At 36.8% G+C, this 20,211-nt stretch overlaps 1 protein-coding gene across 1 annotated transcript in view; it reads left to right on the plus strand.

Annotated features, from left to right (window-relative positions):
* The window catches only part of LOC110588510 (probable ATP-dependent RNA helicase DDX60), a 103,687-nt gene that overhangs the window by 61,377 nt on the left and 22,099 nt on the right, over window positions 1-20,211 (plus strand). The window contains 8 exon segments of the mRNA XM_021698854.1: window positions 3,522-3,680; window positions 6,748-6,895; window positions 8,283-8,435; window positions 10,641-10,745; window positions 12,364-12,564; window positions 17,637-17,741; window positions 18,004-18,145; window positions 19,791-19,912. Of these exon segments, the coding sequence (XP_021554529.1) occupies window positions 3,522-3,680; window positions 6,748-6,895; window positions 8,283-8,435; window positions 10,641-10,745; window positions 12,364-12,564; window positions 17,637-17,741; window positions 18,004-18,145; window positions 19,791-19,912 (1,135 nt within the window).

Here is a 20,211-nt window from a genome sequence, read left to right on the forward strand (position 1 = left end):
TTCTTTATTTTCCATTATTTGGTCTTCTATATCACCAATTCTCTCTTCTGCCTCATTTATCCTAGCAGTTAGAGCTTCCATTTTTGATTGCACCTCATTAATAGCCTTTTTGATTTCAACTTGGTAGATTTTAGTTCTTTTATTTCTCCAGAAAGGGTTTCTTTAATATCTTCTATGCTTTTTTCAAGCCCAGCTAGTATCTTTAAAATTGTCATTCTGAACTCTAGTTCCGACATCTTACTAATGTCCATATTGATTAGGTCCCTGGCAGTCATTAGTGCCTCTTGTTCTTTCTTTTGAGGTAATTTTTTCCATCTTGTCATTTTGTCCAGAGGAGAATAGATGAATGAGAGAACAAAATGCTAACAGGGTAACAATGACCCCAGAAAAATATACACTAAACAAATCGGAAGAGACCTGTACCTGGGGGAAAAGAAAGGGAAAGAAAGAAAAAAGAAAAAGAAAAAGATAAAAACAAACTAACAAACAACCCCCCACCCCCCAAAACAGAATATGATCAAATATGTTCAGTCTGGTGCATAGATCAATGCCACACACTAGATTTTGGGCATATTTTGGATTGTTAGAAGAAAGTGCCTCCCAAAATTTTAAAGAAAGAAAAACCTATATATGTAGAAAAATAAGGGTAAATACAATGAAGGGATGGAATATGACTGTAAAGATAAAATTGTAAAAGACTTTATAAAAGGAATTGATAAGAAGTTGGTTGAAAAAAGAAAGAAGAGGATTTAAAAAAAGAAAAAGGGAGAGAATGTGATCAGGCAGGTGACTAGAACAAAGCCATACACTAGAGATTTAAGGTATATTTTGGTCTGTTAGAAGAAACTGTATCCCAAAATTTTAAAGAGAGAACCATATATATATATATACACCAAAAATAAGGTTAACTACTATGAAGGGATAGAATGTGACTCTAAAAATGAAAAATAAAAAAGATTTTTAAAAAAGGGACTGATAAGATGTTGGTTGAAAAAGGGAAAAAGAAAAATTCAAAGAAAAAGAAAAAGAAAGTTCAAAAAAAAAACTTTGAAAGACTAAAGAATCATGGGAAAAAAGCCGTGAATTCTATGTGCGGTATTCCCTTAGCGCTGGAGTTCTGCCGTTTTCCTTGATCGGTAAACTTGGTCTTACTGGCTGTTCTTGCCGATCTTCTGGGGGAGGGGCCTGTTGCCATGGTTCCCAAATGTCTTTGCTGGAGGCAGAATTGCCCTGCCCTTGTGGGTCTGGGCTAAGCAATCGGCTTAGCCCTAGCTTTTGTTCCCTGTAAGCTTTCTATACAGCTTTGGAGGACGAGAGTGAAATGGAGGCTTCCCAATCTCCACCCCAGAGGAGCTGAGAACTCAGGGCCCCACCCCTCAGTGAGCCCCCAGAGAAAAGCAGTCAGTCACTCCCGTCTCCCTGGTCTCTGGCTGAACTCCATGCTCACCCGGCCTGCTACCAAGCGTTTCTATCTTTGGTACCCGACGTCTGTGTGGAGTCTCCAAACCCAGCAGATCCCTGTGGTGCACTCCCACACCACTGTTCCCTGAGGAGGAAGGGGAGTCTCCCCGGATCTGCAGCTTGTTGTGTCCCTGCTGGAGGAGCAGTGGCCTGACTGTGCCGCGGATCATGGTTTATGGCAACCCCGAGCTGAGAGCCCACTCCTCTGCTCTTTCTTTGCAGCTGCTTCCCAGCTCTGATACCTGGGAGCTCTGCCGCACTCAGGCACCCCTGGTCTTTCTGTGACCCTGAGGGTCCTGAGACCACACTGTCTCAGTGAGGGTTCCACCCCCCCTGGAGCCATGTCCCTCAGCGAAGCTGACTTCTAAAAGTTCTGATTTTATGCTCCGTGGCTCTATCACTTGCTGGTAGTGGCTGACTGAGGCCCCCTCCCCTGCCGTTTATCTTCCTGAATATCACTTTGAATTCACTTCTCCTTTCGTCCTACCTTCCAGAAAGTGGTCGCTTTTCTGTTCAGAGAGTTGTTACTTTTCTTTTCTTCAATCTCCTGTTGAGTTCATAGGTGTTCAGAATGATTTGATCCCTATCTAGCTGAATTCCTGGAACCAGAGGAAATTTAGGTCTCCTACTCCTCCGCCATCTTGCTCCTCCCTCCCCCAAGTGATCTAGATTTTAAAACATGAGGTTCTATGATGAAAATGATGCCATTTCATACAGAATGTACACCTAGATGAAGTAAATTGCATTAAAATAAAAAAAGAAGTAACATGATTTCATGACTAAGAACATGGGCTTTGGAGGCCAGACTCTCCACATACAAGCTGTGGAATCCTGGACAGATCACTTAATCTCTTTATATATCCATTTTCTCATCAATGATATAGGGAAAATAATGGTGCTTTCCTCATAGGGTGATTGTGAGTACAAAATGGATTAATAGATTTATGATACTTAGTGTCTGAAAAATAGTATGTTTAAGTGTTTACTAACTTTATTATTTTATTGTCTACTATATAAAATTTCTTGCCATATGTCATAGACTGCCATTTATTTAATCCTTACTTCATCAGTATACCATTCCTGCCTAAGAGCAAAATTTTACTGTATGATCTCACTTATATAGAGAATCTAAAAAAGCTGAACTCATAGAAACAGAGAGTAGATTGGTGGTTGCCAGGGTCTCAGGGGGGTAGGAGTGAGAGAAATGGAGAGATGTTGGTCAAAGGGTACAAACTTCCTGTTATAAGATGAATAAGTTCTGGGGATATAATGTATAGCATGTTGACTATAGCTAATAATACTGTATTGTATACTTCAATGTTGCTAAAAGAGTAGATCTTAAATCTTTTCAGACTAACACAAAAGGCAGCCACCAGAGGTGATAGATGTGTTAACTGACCTTATTATGGTAATCACTTTGTGATATGCAGATGTATCATATCATCATGCTGTACACCTTAAACTTACACAATGTTACATGTCAATTATATTTCAATAAAAATGGAAAAAAAAACAAAGGAGTCTCTAAAATTCACAAAAGATTTGTGTAATCTGAACTTACACATATTTATATAATGCTAAGGGCCTTTGATTCTATTAGGAGAAAGGCCTAAATTTGAGTGGAATTAAATACAAGAGCAACTACAACAACAATACAAATAAAAGAGCATAATTCTTTTTTGTTTTTAAACTTCTTTTTCTCATCTTGTTTGGGGGGGCAATCCCTTTTCTGTATATAAATAGAGAAAATCCATTGTTCTCTGTCCATTACCTGTGGAGTATTTTACCTACTCTTACAGGAAAAATTTTCATGGGCTCTCGTTGTTGCCTCAGGGGTAAGGTCTCAACAAGGAGAGGAACTTACTGTTTACTATAATGTAGTTAATAAGGAATCTGCTGACCCAGAATACCTTGTATGCCTATTCAGGATAAAACTCAGAAAGATGGATATTAAAATCTCAACAGGTATATGTCAGGATGTTAACAGTAGATGGAAATATGATTTGAATTTTATTTATGACACTGTTTTCAAGGCAAGTGGTCTTTTCATTTGCTTGTAGATTCAACTTAAGAGATGTAGAACAAACAGCTATATGTGTGAGAAGTTTCCTGGAGCAAAAGCAAAAGAGACAAAGACTTCCTAAAGCTGATAAAGAAGCCTATGACATGACTAACAAACTTGGAAAAGTTAAAAAATCCATTGAGAAACAAAAGACAATGTAAGTATTTAATGAAACAAATTAGTGGTTAAAGGGTTAAAATACTCCACAAGTCGAATCGGAAACATAGATTGAATGTGCTACAAAGAAGTTCTAGTTATTGCTTGAACTTATTTGCAAATTGTGTAAATTTGGGTGGGAGAATGGGATAAAGATAAGTGGTCATAATATTTATCTACATATTCTTTAGTTGCATAGATGAGTCTCATTTAGGACTTCAGAGAGGCAGGACCACAGCTTATCAGTATTGGTGGATTATGTACCTGACATAATCATCCCTCAAAATAAGCATATGTGATTCCAACTCTCTGTCAGTCCTCAGAACAAAGTCAAAACACATTGTCTTGGGTCACAATATGGAGGTGTCACTGATTTATCATCACAGTCACATAAGTGAAGATCGAATGAATTTGAGAATTGATTGAAATGCCAGTTTTATGCTTGATAGAACTTTGCTTTTGACTCCTCTTCCTTGTTCTCATGTCTAATCCTGACAACTCTACTTCAAGATGTTTATTGTCTCCCTATTATTCTATCTTATTTGCTGCCTGATGTAGATGCTTATTATGTCTTCCTTGAATGATTGCAAGGGTCTTTTTTTAAGACTCCAGAACCTTAGGGTTCCCTACTCTCCAGTGTAGCTAACAATTGCTCTTGCTAACATTCAAATTAATTAAATTATCCAATGTTCAATGTTCTTTCTTCCTTCTTCCTTGCTTTGATGATAAAGTCTAAATTTTTTGGATGTTGTTGGTATGTCAATAGGTTTTGGGCTTTGCCCTAACTTTTCCAGTTTTACTTCCTACCACTCCCTTCTAATAATAATCAACATTTATGGTTCTCCTTACATGACCTGTTCTTCTACCTCTATGTTTTTCCATGATCTGATCCATCTGCCTTAGGTACACTCCTTTCTGATTGCCCCCAAAGCTTATACTCGTAATTTTGCTATCTCTTCTCTGAATCTTGCTGTAATTCCCAGTTAAATTTAGTACTCTTTTTTTTTCCCTGTGTCCTTGTTACATTTTCAGTATTTAGTAGATCAGTTATTATAATGCATTACTGTTATTTTTCATTTGTCTTTCTTTTTTCTACATTATTAGTATTTTCCTCTTTTTATCTGCAGTGCTCAGCACATTGTTTGGTAGGTAATAGTCATTTCATAAATATTTTAAATGAATCTGAGCAATCAAAAAACTCAGATATTTCTTCAAAGTAGACACAGTTTTTAGAGCTTCTCTGATTCAGATTTCTCAAATTTTAGAGCAAGCTATAATTTGCTGCTGACCTTTCGTCTTATCTTCCCTCTGCCTGTTGTGCTGTTTCCTTGGAAGTAGTGGGAGGTGAAGAGCCCAGATAGGGACAGCATAGGAAGTATGAGCCTTTTCAGTAACTGATCTTTAGACAACTTTTCTTCAGGGCATCGTTTCAAATTGGATTAGTGACCAACAATTCAAACTATAAAAATATAAAAGATGTTTTAATACCTTGTTCAGTACCATCATTATATGGAGAGTAAGAGGGGGCCCTGTGTTTTGGAGAGTACCACTCTGACCCTCTTCTATCTGCATCTGTTCCTATAATGTTAGGAGTCAGTGGATATTAAGAGGCATGGCCACCCGGAGCTCATTCTCACCCTTTTATTTATTTATTTATAAAATATTTAATTTATTTATTTAACAGAGAGAGAGACAGCGAGAGAGGGAACACAAGCAGGGGGAGTAGGAGAGGGAGAAGCAGGCTTCCCTGCAGAGCAGGGAGCCCGATGCGGGGCTCTATCCCAGGACCCTGGGATCATGACCTGAGCCGAAGGCAGACGCTTAACGACTGAGCCACCCAGGTGCCCCTCATTCTCACCCTTTTAAATTCCACATTATTATGGAGCTATATTTATTAAGGTAGAAGGAGAGAATATATTTTATTTGGCAGTTTGTTACCTTGATTCAAAACTTATAGTTAAACAACAATATGTGGGCCTCCATTAGTTCCCTGCCCCATGCTTTGCAAACATTAGGGCCAAGCCTTTCCATGGTCATATCATTCTCCCTTGAATTAAGGGTAATGTTAGTTGGAGGTGGGAACTCTTAGCGATGAGATACTTCTCATATTTGGAGTTGTCTTAAATTCACAACTAAGAGACAAAGTGAAAAAAATTAAAGAAAGGGTAAGTCATCTGGGTATCTATAAAAGGCCGTTACATTGAGGGATAATGGATAATATGGTCTGATGACATAGCCAGGGTTTATGCAACCATGTCTGAGGTAAGATTCCTTACTAGCACACTCTGAGATGGGGATATCTGTGTTGGTGATTTATTGAAAGGTTGTGCTTATGAGGGACCTGTGGGAAAGTGAAGGAAGCAAAAATAAAAGGGGAGGGGGAGAAAGTAAAGAAAATATGCATGGCTGTGCATGCCTAAGCCTCGTCCAATAGAGAGATCTGGGAGCATCACAGAATTGTCCCAGCTTGGGTCCAGGTGGCTGATTTTTGTACCTCATATTAGTTACTGGCCTTAGGCTTCTTCCTCTCTCCCAAGAGAGGTTGTAACCTCACAGGCATTTCTAGGAAGCTCTTGTAGGTTGAGGACAATTCTCCAGGGAACAGTGTAGCTGAGAGCCCTTCCTTAGCAACCAAGCTCAGAGCTGTTGTAGCCTCTACCACAAGGAAAGGACAATGGCCTGAAATTGGCAATGTGGAGCAAGGGGGGGGACACTTACCTTACCTCCAAGCCTGGTGTCCTAAAGGCTGAAAAGGAGAAAATGATTACCACTTTAGCAAGGGGAAACAAGGTCATGTCGGGAGAACTGGATTTGGTAAGAAGGCTACTTGCAGCAAGGAGGGGAGGGAACATTCAGGGAAGATATGGGTACATAGGGAAATGTTTACTGAAGGACCCCAAGTCCCAGAGGCTAATGAGGAAGAGCATTAGAAGAGGAAGTCTGAGTCAAAATAGTACAGATGTATATAAGAGTGAATGTCTGGGTGATGAGGGGATCTAGGAAGTCTTGGGCTCATGATGATAGCCAAATCTGACTATTCATTATTTAAAATTTATTTTTACAAACAGAGATGAAAAAAGCCAGAAAAATCCCAGAAAAATGGATCAAATCCTAATACATGAAGCTGAACATAATAATCTACTCAAGACTTTAGAGAAGAACCTGGAAATCCCTCAGGAGTGCACATATGCTAATCAAAAAGCTATAGACACTGAGGTCAGTGCTTGGAATAAAATACTCCTCCAGGAAATGACTTCACTCATCAACCATTATTTCTCAGTTATAGACAGTGCTGAATGTAATAACTAAATGCAATCTCTAATAGAATAGAATTCTCTCTATGTGACCTTCTAGTTACACATAAGTCTTGAGGGCTCTGCAGAGCATGTCTAAAAAGGACAGGAGAAGTTTTATAGGTTATCTCTTGCTTGTTAACAATTAACTCCTGAGAGGGTCTGTCCTTTTATTATTTTTTCTTTCACAGAAACGCTTTTTCACAGCCTGAATTCTGAACTTAAATCCCATACACCTCATTTGAATATTTGGGTACATGTGGTTCAATACCATTTAAATAATGTACACAGAATTTGTCAAAATCAGAAGCTGTCTATATTATAGTTAAAACATTCTACCAAAAGACATTGAAATATAAAAGCGCTATGCCATTTTTTCTGTAAATTTTTTTTAATGCAAAAATTCATGCTTATGGTAGATGAATTTGAAAATACAAATTAGTAACAATAAAAACAATGTCATCAATCAGAAGTAAACACTGCCCTTCTGGATGAACCCTTTATATCTTTTTCATTTGTGACTACACACACACACACACACACACACACACACACTCTCACACACAGTTCTATTGTATATTTTTTTTGTTTGTAAACTTCATAGTTTCTTCCTTTTTAATAACCATGAATTTATATCATCATTTGAATGGCTCCTCAATATTCCATTGCGTGGATGACTACACAACCGAAGTGTCTTTTGCTTTTGGATGCTTAGGGTTTTTCTTTCTTTCTTTTTTTTCTCCCTCTCATAAGCAGTGTTTGTTTTTGTACGTATAACTCTCTACACAACTGGATTTCCCCCCTAGGGAATGGTTATTTTTTAGGCCATTTGTGACTGATTTACAGTGAGAAGTAAGCACTCCCAGACGATATGGGGTAAGGAGTCCACTCTGCCTTCCTGGAGAAGTCTCTCTCTCTCTCTCTCTCTCTCTCTCTCTCTCTCTCTCTGTCTCTGTCCCTAGGGAGAACTTGTAAGGCTCCAGTAGAGAACTGACTTCCCTCAGGCAAGAGCAGGTAATACACTCACACCTCCTCTGGGTGTTTTGTCTACTGTTTTGTCAGTACTATTTACCCCTGAAGTGGGGTGAAACAGTGAGAGACAGTCTGTTCAAAAATTTGGGAATATTTCCTATAGTTACTGTTGCTGCCATAAAATGTTCTTTGTACTCATGTAAAGTCAATTTCAAGTAGTTGCTTCGTTTAGTCAAACTATTACACAGTATGACTGCTACTTTCTTTAAATATTTTATTCTGATTTAAATTAAACTTAGATAAATGATCAAAATCCCTAATACTGTTGTTTCTTTCAGACTTTGCAGATGGTGTTTGATCGAGTAAAATTCACAAGAAAGGGTGCAGAGCTGAAGGCTTTGGCAAGAAGGGGTATTGGATATCATCACAGCTCTTTAAACTCCAAAGAAAAGCAGTTAGTTGAGATTCTTTTTAGGAAAGGTTTTATTAGGGTAGGTAAATTTTTTCATTCTAAAAGTTGAAGCTGTGTCTGTATGAAAGTGAATGTCCATGAAAGGAGAAAATAGTAACTTTTTTTCTCATCTAATTATATTTTTATTCATTATTTTATTATTTTATCTTTTATTTATTTATTTTTTTACAACTCATGGTATCACTGCATATCCTTCCATCTCATTTAATTGAGGGAGGGGGTTTGAAGTTTATCATGTAGTTTATGTCTTTTTCAAGAATTAAAATATTCCCTAAACAGATAACAGATATTTCTGTAATGAAGTATACCTATTATGATCTTGGAACAACAATCCCTTGCTTTTTCATTTATAATATCTAGGGAATTTTGTCAGCTGTTCATATAATTTTGGTTACAAACATTCTTTCACGGGCTTAGAGGGCACTTATAATAGGTTTTGGTCAAATCTGTTCTCAGTATAATAGCTGAAGTAAGAGCAAGAATGTATCACTTCCTCAGGGCCCACTGCGTATTTTGGCAGTTTTTAGATGCGTCATTCCTAAATGCTGTCTCTCCCATCACTCATAGTGGACAAGAGGAAGATTACCTTAAATAGCTTGAAAACCAACCCTTATTATGTTTTATTTATTATCTTACATGAGGATGCATGGGGATAGTCTCGCTAAATCTACATGGAGGATTAACATAATTTCTTAGTTTAGATCTTGAGTAATATTTAAGAATAGCCTCTGAGTTTTTTAAATTATCCATATAAAATTTTTTGTATGATGTATATTATATCTGTGTATGTGAGAGAGAGAGAGTGAGAGAGAGCTCAAAAGCAGGGGGATGGAGAGAGGAGAAAGTAAGAGGATAATACACTAGGTAGTATTTTTTAAAGATTTTATTTATTTGAGAGAGAGAGAGAGAGAGCACAGAGGGAGAGGGAGTGGGGGAAGCAGACTTCTCACTGAGAAGAGAGCCCGATGCGGGGCTTGATCCCAGGACCCTGGGATCATGACTTGAGCCGAAGACAGATGCTTAACGACTGAGCCACCCAGGCACCCCTCTAATTATTGACTTTTAAAGTAAATAAAAAACTTGTTATTAGTTAAGAGAAAAGCTAAGCAAAGTTGTTAATAATATATTTTGGTTTTTATCCAGATTAAAAAATTACCTTTTAACTTTCCTCAATATTTTGCCTTCAGCTCAGGTTCTGATCCCGGGGTCCTGGAATTGAGCCCTGAGTCGTGCTCCCTGCTTGACAGGGAGTCTGCTTCTCCCTCTCCTTCTGCCCCTCCTTTCCACTCAAGCTCTCTATCTCTCAAATAAATAAATACAGTCTTTTAAAAAAAAAGGTCAATAACTAGAGACAAAATTTTCTACATGCTTATAAATTGAGGAAAAGAGGCACACCTATTTTGATCGGCATATCTTGGGTCTAAAATAGTATATGTTAAATAGTAGTGGCTTAATTACTATTGATTTAATGAATGAATAATTAGATCATTCTAGAGAAGGCAATATGGAAATAATGATAGCTTTGTTATAGAGAGCACATTTTTAAAAAGGTATTTATTCTACTTATAGTATAAATTTAATGTTCTTACTTTTCCCATTTTTGTTTTTATTAAAGAACTTTAGAAAAATAGTTAATAAATGGTGTGTTTCATTTTCACAGATGTATAGGTCTCAGTTACAGAATAATTAGAATTATTCCATATACTTAAACATTAACATTAAGCCATGGCATATATGACAATCAATGTAAAGAGAAAGAGGGGGCCATTGGAAATACCCAACATTATATGAGAGAATGAGCAAAAGTTGGATCATTTAAGAAACTTAAAGTTTGCCCTACTCCCATTTTTGGTCAGTTGTCAAGGCCATTCAGGGGGGGAAAAATGAAACTTTGTTTTGCCCTTATTACAAGATATGTTATCCCCATAGAAATAACCTTCACAAATAAATTGTAGTGGATGAAGTAGGCAATATCCCAGAAGGTGGTTTGTGAAAGTATTATTACCCTGCCATGAGGAAATTCCCTTTTTTAGTCATTCATTAAGAAATAGTTACTGAACACCTGTCATGTGCCAGGTACTCTTGTCAGTGTGGAGGTCCAATATCAAATAGGGCATCTGTGGCTTTCCCACTGCGGTTCAATTGAAGTGCAGAGAGTTTCAGTAACTATATGGCATTCTACTGAAATGCTCTTTCATGAAGAATTGATTTATTCTCTTTCTAGGTGGTGACAGCTACTGGGACACTTGCTTTAGGAATCAACATGCCTTGTAAATCTGTGGTTTTTGCTCAAAACTCAATCTATCTGGATGCTTTAAATTACAGACAGGTATTGCAATATGCATACACTCACTATTTCATTATGAAAGTACGGCCATAAAATGGTAAAAAATGTGAGCTGTTAGTTTATGAATATATTGCAATTCATGTGCTAGCACACCTTGGCATTCATTCGTGCCTGACTCTCTTGATTAGCTGTAGTCTAGTGGTAGGCACATGAGCGCAGAATTATGTGGCCCTCACCAACCAGATATGTGACTTTGGGTGAGACAACTGAACTGCCTGATCCTTTTTTTCCTATCTCCAGAATAGGGGTGACAGTTACTACCCCACAACATTTGCAAGAATTAAATGAAGTTATTTGTAAGAAAGATACATATCAAAGGTGCTAGATGGATGTTTACTCATTCATTTCCTGTGCACATGATTTTGCACTCTGGAGTTAATACTTCTCTCTTCTTTGCTCCCAATACACAATCTATTACCAAGCCCACTTCATTATTCTCTTACATGTATTTGATTTTGCCTTGCAATTTCTGTCTTCACTATCTCTCATCATACATTCTTGGCCTTGTATTATTAAAACGGTTCTTTTGATTTTCAATGCTCCTTACTTTGCTATGTCCTATACACAGTACAGTGTGTCTTCATATGGCTTCCCTGCTCAGGAATATTTGATGAATATTTCTGCTAGCAGCAGCATTTTTAGGTATCAGCCAATATTCAAGTTTTTATCAAAATGCCCCCCTCTCTTTCTCTCTAAACACTTACTTCTTATTCTTGTAGGCCTTGTTCCTATCCAATATAACACCCCTCTTATTTCCCACCACTTTACCAACCCCTGTCCTTCTGATCTCTCCTCCTGGGGCTGTGTTCTGCATGAGCTCTCCTCTCCCATATCATCTTTGGGAATCACATAGTAGGGTTCTCCAGAACCCTATGTGTTATGATGTTTCAGATGATAAACTTGGGAGTCAAAATGCCAGGGTGTGAGTTGGATTCTCCACTTTCTGGTGTTTGACTACAAACAAGTTTCTTCTATCCCTCATGATCCTATTTCTACATTATAAAATGGAGATAATGATTATATTTACCTTATATGGTTGTTGTTGTGAGGTCTGTATAAAAACAGTTCAAAGGATTTAACACCTTCTAAGCACTTAGTATATGAGAACTAATACAACTTCTATAAAGAGTTTGTTTGCTACAAGTAGAATTTCAGAATTTTATCTTACTCGTGTATTCCTCAATTTGTGCACAGTTTTTATGGTGATTTGTAATGCAACACACTGGTGTGTGAGAAAGGAACAAGGGAGAGGAAGTGGGAAAGGAGAGAATTGGTGTAATTAGTTCAGCGATAAGTGAATTTGAAATTAGGGTCTAGTCTTCTTGTGCTTTGTTTCATCTATATATTATGATACAAATATATAGCACAATTTTGGCATGAAATAAGTGTATAATAATGATAAATGTCTCATTCTCAGCTCTGTCTTAGCCATGGTAAATTTCCTAAGTGCTACACCATTGGATTTTAGTTTCAGTTTATATAATGGTTGGACATATGCACAATTTACTTGCTACAACCCCATGTAAAAGGCTCAATTCTTATACTGTGATGGAGAAAATATTTAGGGAAGTTTTACTTTGTGATTCTCTTCTGTTTCCAGATGTCTGGACGTGCTGGAAGACGAGGTCAAGACCTGCTGGGAGATGTATATTTCTTTGATATTCCATTGCCCAAAATAGAAAAACTCATTAAATCCAATGTTCCTGAACTGAGAGGACAATTCCCTCTCGGCATTACCCTGGTCCTGCGACTCATGCTGCTGGCTTCCAAAGGAGATGACCCAGAGGATGCTAAAGCAAAGGTACTGTGCTTGACATTTTCTGAGGTAGAGTCTTCACTACTGGCTTGGCTGTGGTTAGGTTTGCTCTTCTTTAGAAATCTGTAGCAATAACTTTTCAGTTTCATCAGTTTTTTATGCTTTGCAATGTCTTGCATAGTATAGGGTTGGGGCAGAGTGGGAGAATAATAATTAGTTTTGTTTGTCTCCTCTATCAGTCATAGAATTTGTGCTGGATGGGCATTTGGAATTAAAGATTACTTTTTTCATGTGTGATTGATATTGTCCTATAGTAGTTAAGGGTGCTGGCTATCAATTGTATTTTATTTTATATTTTAAAGATTTTATTTATTTACTCAGAGAGAGAGAGAGAGACAGAGAGCATGAGTGAGAGAAGGGGCAGAGGGAGAGAGAAAGGAAGTCTTAAGCAGACTCCCTGATGAGCACAGAGCCTGATGCGGGGCTTGATCTCATAACCCTGGAGATCATGACCCTGAGATCATGACTTGAGGTGAAATCAAGAGTCAGACGTTCAACCCACTGAGCCACCTAGGCACCCCTAGCTATAGATTTTAAAAGATCTGGATTAGATTCCATTTTCAAAAGGAACACGATTTGTTGTGATCATTTTGTAAGAAAAGAGTTTATTTTTTGTAAAAAATAAAGTAATCCAAATTCACCATAGTGCAAAAGGTTGAAAGAAAGCAAAAACCATACCAGGTTTCATCATCCAAAGACAGTCATATTATCATTTTGGTATTTTGGCATAGGTGTACATTTGGTTTTCAAACACTGATATATTTGATTAGATATTGATTGGTATGACTGTAAACTTTTCCTGAAGTTTTTCCTGAGATAAATATTTTGTGTCTAATCACACAATGAAAGATTTAAAATTCATAATGAAACAATTTGGTTTTCATCCTTATGAAGATGCATTGTTTTTGTATATTGATTAGTATGCCCAATTAAATCAGATACTGTTTGTTGATGTGAGGACTCTTCGAGGACTTTCGTGATGAGTTGGTTCTTGTGTTGCTGATGGTCCTATAGAGCAGGCACATATCATTTTAGACCCAAACTTCCCCATTTCTGCATACTTAATTTTTACTTCTGTGTTGGAGAGAAGAATACATCTTTTAGCAAGCGTTTAAAGATTTTTAAAGAAAGTTTATTGGAGTGGTTTATTTTCTTTGCCTTGGCATGTTTGATGGCATGTTTGGGAAGATCTATCTGCAATCTTCACACATAAAAGGCTCAAATATGGACATAAAATTCTTAGAATATTCTCTTTACTCATCACATCAAACTAAGACAGTTTCATTACCTCCGGCATGTACTGTTACAGTGGAGTAGACTCTTTTAGTCTCCCCTGTGGAACTATGTAATTCCTGTTTTCTTGTAGTTAATTTGATTTTTTTCTGCCTATGTATTTATATGAATCTTTTAAAAAAATCCTTATATTTAAAATTCTTTTCCCCAGGATTTCTTGTTTTGTGGGTCATTTTTTAAATTGATGTTTTAGTTATATGCTAAGAACTTTGAATTTCCATGCTTACATGAAGCATGCTCATAGGAAGCTTCATGCTCAGTTTTTAAAATTGTGATAAAATAAAAATAACATGAAATCTACCATCTTAACCATTTTTGAGTGTACGATTCAGTACTGCTAAATACATTTGCATTGAATAATGCTCAAGTAGTTTTGGAACTAAGAAGAGATATCTTAAATTAAATCTTTGATATTTGCTTCTGTTTTAATATGTTCAATTTATTTTCAGGAAGTGTTATAATTTTTAAATCAAAAATTCTTTTTCTGTACTCCAATGCTATGTTTTTCTTCATTATGAGAAAACATGTGAAGTTTATCTTTCACATTGCTGATGCTGCTCTCCAGAGTTTCAGTTCTGCTCTTTAGTAATACACATGTGGAATTTTAATTTCCTGAAATTCTTCACTATTTCTTATATCACTCTTTTACATATTAATAAAGTAGTTTTAAAGATTATTATTATTTTTTATTGTTATGTTAATCCCCATACATTACATCATTAGTTTTAGATGAAATAAAGTATTTTTAATGTCAATTTATAATTGTCCATTTACCTTATGCTGTTTTGCCTTGTCTTGTAGAGGTCATATCTTATGGTATCCATTGAGGATGCCAAATAATTTTTCAAAAAACTTTTTGCTGCATAAAGAAAACAATTTTTATAGGTCAGCTCCCCCCCCTTTTCTTTTGTTTAAGAGTAAAAGCCAATGTTTTTATGGTGGTTCTGCAGAACCTGATCCCTGATTATCTTGTTGAACTAACCTGTTCCTGCTCTCCCACATGAGCCCACTCCCTGCTCCATGGATATTTCAGGCACATTACATAACCTCACTCTTTTATCTCATTCCAGTTTTTGCTCTAACATTACTCTCAGTGAAGCCTACTGTCCACTGTGCTTTCTAAATTGTAAATGTATATCCTGTCTGCTGCACTATGATCCGTATTCATTTATATATAGCATGTATCACTCCTTACATAACATCAAATATCTATCATCTATCTGTCTTTCTATCTATCTATCTATCAATGTTTTTATTTATTTTCTCTATATTTTCCACTGGAATATAAGCACTCTGTGGCCAAAGATGGTTGTCTTAGTTCCTGGTATAGACATTTAATAAATATTTTTAGCATATTTTAGTATTTTAGGAAGGTGATCAATTTTCTTATAAAGAGTTGATTTATTGTGGGTTTTTCTATTTTCTCACTTTTGAATATAGGTACATTTTTCTAAGTCTGATGGATTGCCAAAGAATAGGATGTATGATTTCACTCTGGCTTCTCCCTGGCTACCTAAGTGCTATTCAAATACCCTATTAAATGTGAGGCTAGATGAATAGCTTTTGGCCCAAATGTTAGTGTTTAGTAGATTTTAAACTTATGTAGATTTTCTGGACTGAAAGTTTATTGATCCACTTTTGCCAGTCTCACTGCCACATTGATCATGTGGATGTCATTCATCACTAAAAACTATGGTATGCATTGCTATCAGGGTCCTTACCATCTTAATATGACTTTAGTTATGTGTTTACATCTCTAAGATTACAGTGAACCACCATGAGTTGCTCACCCTCTTACTACTCAGCTGTTTTCTTGCTGTTGCCATCTATGACTAAATGTAGAGCAACAGAGAGAGAGAGAGAGAGGTATAGGAAAGGGCATTTTTGGCACTCTCAAAAAGAATCATCCTAGAGTAAAGGTGAGGTACACCATGTCCCCCTTCCTATCTCCCTTCTTTTTCTCATCTGTATCCTCCCACCTTCTTTTTACATTGTCCATTGGCCTTACAATGAGTACAGACTCTTCCCAGGTTCTACAAACTCTCAGGCCTAATGATAGCCAGGCTTAAATTTGGTGATGTCAGGAAATTTTCCTTTTATTGGAACCTCATAGGTGTTTTAGTGGGCAGCTAAAAGGTTATTTGAACTGCTATCTCAGTGCTGTTTTACCCCAAAAACCAAGCACTATTTTTTTAAAAGATTACTTATTTATTTGACAGAGAGAGACACAGCGAGAGAGGGAACACAAGCAGGGGGAGTGAGAGAGGGAGAAGCAGGCTTCCCACAGAGCAGGGAGCCGGATGCGGGGCTCGATCCCAGGACCCTGGGATCATGACCTGAGCTGAAGGCAGACGCTTAACGACTGAGCCACCCAGGCGCCCCTCTTTTTCTCTTTTTAAAGACTTACCTATTTTAGAGAGAGAGAGAGAGAGAGAGAGAGAGCATGAGCGGGGGAGGGGCGGAAGGAGAGGGACAGAAATCCTCAAACAGACTCCACACTAAGCATGGAGCCTGACACAGGGATTGATCCCAGGACCCTGAGATCATGACCTGAGCCGAAGGCAGACGCTTAACGACTGAGCCACCCAGGTGCTGCAACCAAGCAATATTTTTATTACTCTTGTTTTAATCAACCTAGTTCTATTATTTTTGCCACAACACTGCAGGGAATGCAATAGCATATCTTGTTTTCCTCTAGAATAAACCTAGAGCTGTAAGCTCTTAAACTGGGTTCACATTCATTATCAGAATTTTTGGCAATATGTTTCATTTCTGATGATTCTGTTTTATATGTTCTATTTGTTAAAGGAAGGTTGTGCCATGTAAGAAGATGGTAAAGCAAATAATGTGAAATTTAACTGAATCTTATATATTGCAGGAATCTGTGTGGTATAATAGATATGGGTAATATCTATCTTTTATGTGATAGGTGCAGCGACGGGAGGAGACAGAGGTAAATTTCAGGAGAATAAAGTATAAGCCTCAGAGACAGGAGTCAGGGCACACTATGTGGGACTATATGTGAAGGGTACCAGGCTGGTCAGCAGGAGAAAGATAGGAGCTGTAGGAAGGTTTAGGTGACCTGCCTTTATTATAGTTTCTATGGAAAAGGCAAGACAGGGCAGAGTAAGCAGTTAAGAATGGGCTAGTTTGTTTATTTATTTTTTAAAGATTATTTATTTATTTATTTGACAGAGAGAGACGCAGCGAGAGAGGGAACACAAGCAGGGGGACTGGGAGAGGGAGAAGCAGGCTTCCCGCTGAGCAGGGAGCCTGATGCAGGGCTCGATCCCAGGATCCTGGGATCATGACCTGAGCCAAAGGCAGATGCTTAACGACTGAGCCACCCAGGCGCCCCGGACGGGCTAGTTTGAATAATTCTGCTGGGTTTTGGGCTGTGCAGGTGGCCTCTTGTTGCCTGGGACCTTGCTCTGGGATGATTTAGGACACAAGAAGTATTGGCTAGATGTGTGAGAATTAGGGAAGGAAGTAGTTGGGGGTATAAACTTGGGATTGGTTGGTTTGTATATGATAGGCATGCTTTTAGGCAAGTTGTTGTTATCTTTAGGATTTAGCTAGCCTGGGAAGGGACAGTCTCTTCCCAACCAGAAAAATTTTTTGTTTGTTTGTTTGTTTTTCTCAAAAAGGTTTTTTTAAGATGTCAAAACATCATAAGAAAAAATTTAAAATTATAATATACCTATATTATTATTTAAAAATATATTTCATAAAACTAACATGATGTGAATTATTCTTCTTTAAAGGTGCTGTCAGTGCTAAAGCATTCATTGCTGTCCTTCAAAAAACCCAGAGTCATGAAGATGTTAAAACTTTATTTCTTGTTTTCTTTGCAATTCCTTGTGAAACAGGTATGATTGTCCTCTGTCTTTTGTGAAATAGGAATGGTACTATCTTTATTTTTTATCATGCTGAATTAATTGTGGTCTTTAGAAGGTTATATTCAATGATGAATATTTCTTTACTTGATATAATTATCGCAACTGGGCCAGGTAACGATTACCAATCTCTCTTATACTGGCATTAAATACTGTTTTAAACTAGCTCTTAATAAGTGAGTTATTAATTAATGGATGTATTGAGTCAAACTAATAAATTATTTTTGTTTTTTAGGGCTATTTAGATCAAGAAGGTAAACCAATGGGGTTTGCTGGACTTGTATCACATCTGCATTATCATGAGCCTTCTAATCTTGTTTTTGTCAGTTTTCTTGTAAAAGGCCTTTTCCATAATCTCTGTCAGCCAACTAGGGAAGGTAAGCTTGATGTTTGTGTGTATAATCTTAAAAGAGTAACAGAGACTATAGTGAAGCCAGCACTTAGAAAATTTTTTCTACAAAGAAAACACAAGTTAATATTTAGATAATTTAGAGATACGAAATTGGATAAAATAAAGTTTTGTATACCTATTAATATAGATCATATGGGAGACAACCATATTTTGTGACACCTATTTTAAAATGTCAGTTTCTTATGAACTTTAGTGATCTATGGACTCCAGGACTCAGAACATATTAAAAAATATATGATTTTTTAATAAATATTTTTTCTTAATTAAATGTAATATGTGCTCATCATAGAAAAGGGATATAGGAAGGCATTATGTTAAATATAATGTTCACCATTAGTATTTGTGAATATTTTCTTCCAATCATATTTTCTTAGAATATAACTATATAGTATTTTTAAATAACTGATATATTAATTGCATAATCTAGAATCTTGTTTTCCCTGAAATATAGTTTTGCCAATATCATGTAAACTTTTTGTGAATTCCTTTTAAATGCCTGCCTAATATTCCGTTTAATACATTTTTAAAATTAAAAACCTTTGATTTTTATAATTAAACCATAGACCCTTAAACAGTGTCCCCATAAGAAATGTTTTCCTTTTGGTGCTTAAATTTGTTATATTTCCTAATGCCTGGCAAATACAGTGCCTTTCACAGCATTTCTTTATCTTCTGTCATGAACTGATAGCAGCAACACTTTACTTTGTGCAATAGGTCTAGTCACTATGCTCTGAACATGCGTTGTTCTGTGAAACAAGAATACTCAGGAAATTCTGTCCCCCTAAAAACTCTGTAAGAGGAGAAATAATTTCCTGCAACAGGAAGTACAGTTACGTTCATTGCTGTACGGGTGTGGGTGGGGTGGGAGGGTGTATGCTATTATAATCATGGATATAGAAAATTTGATAACTTTATGAGGCACATAATATGGACTATCACTCTTTTGTAAGTAAGGAAACTCAGACACAGAGAAGTTAAATAAATTGCCATGGTCACACAATTTTAATAAGTGTCAGAGCCAAGATTCAAATATAAGTAGTCTGACTCTAGAGCCCAAGTTATAAAAGGTGTGACCTTTTTAATCACTGCAGTGTAATGCTCATGTGTTGTGAAAGACAGAAAATAAGTCAAGTTGATGGTATCTTAATATGAGTGGCAAGAAGGTAAGACAGGGAGATAAGGCTGGGAGGTTATTTGTGGGCTGAATTTTGGAAAGCCTTAAATGCTGGGCTGGGGAGATTGGATTTTGTTTATGAGGCATTGAGATGCAATCAGAGATTTTTGAATGGGTGAAAGATATGATCATAAAATGCTTTAGGAAAACTGATCATAGCCTGAAGTTGGAGGGGCGTGGGGTGGGTAGAATCCAGTAAGGAGATGAGGCAATTTGTGGTTGGAATGATTTTGGTCCGAACTAGCGTGGGAGTAGCAAGAATGAAAAAGAAGGCACAGATGTAAACTGTCAGCAGATATAGTCATTCCTTGGTTGCTGTATTTGTCACATATTTTCAGTTTCCATGAAATGAAATGCAGTATAACATTCAATTTAAATGTTGAAAATGGGATTGACACATTTTTTACATTTAAACAAGGCACTTTGTTTTGTATAGGCTCAAAACATTTTTCTCAAGATGTTATGGAAAAGCTATTGTTAGTCTTGGCAAATCTGTTCGGAAGAAGACCTCTTCCAGCAAAGTTCCAGGAGGCTACTGTCAAGTTTTATCAATCAAAGGTAAAATTTATGCTTCTAATAACATTAAATAATCAATGTAATTAAGTAGATCCTACCATAAATGATTCAGTGGCAGTAGGATTTTATCAATATAGGGTTCATTTGTTTTATGGAATAATAGTTTGTTCTTTCTGTAATCGCTGTTATATTTAACCTCTAATTCATAAGCCTCTCCATATAAATATATCAAGAGATTAAATTTCTTGAGGAAAAATAAGATAAAGAATTTTGCTCATGTTTTCCATTTGATTGTATGACTCTATCAAATTATAGTATTCCGTGGCTAGAGAAAAAAATGT

Source organism: Neomonachus schauinslandi, chromosome 2 (assembly GCF_002201575.2).
Source record: "Neomonachus schauinslandi chromosome 2, ASM220157v2, whole genome shotgun sequence".
NCBI lineage: Eukaryota > Metazoa > Chordata > Mammalia > Carnivora > Phocidae > Neomonachus > Neomonachus schauinslandi.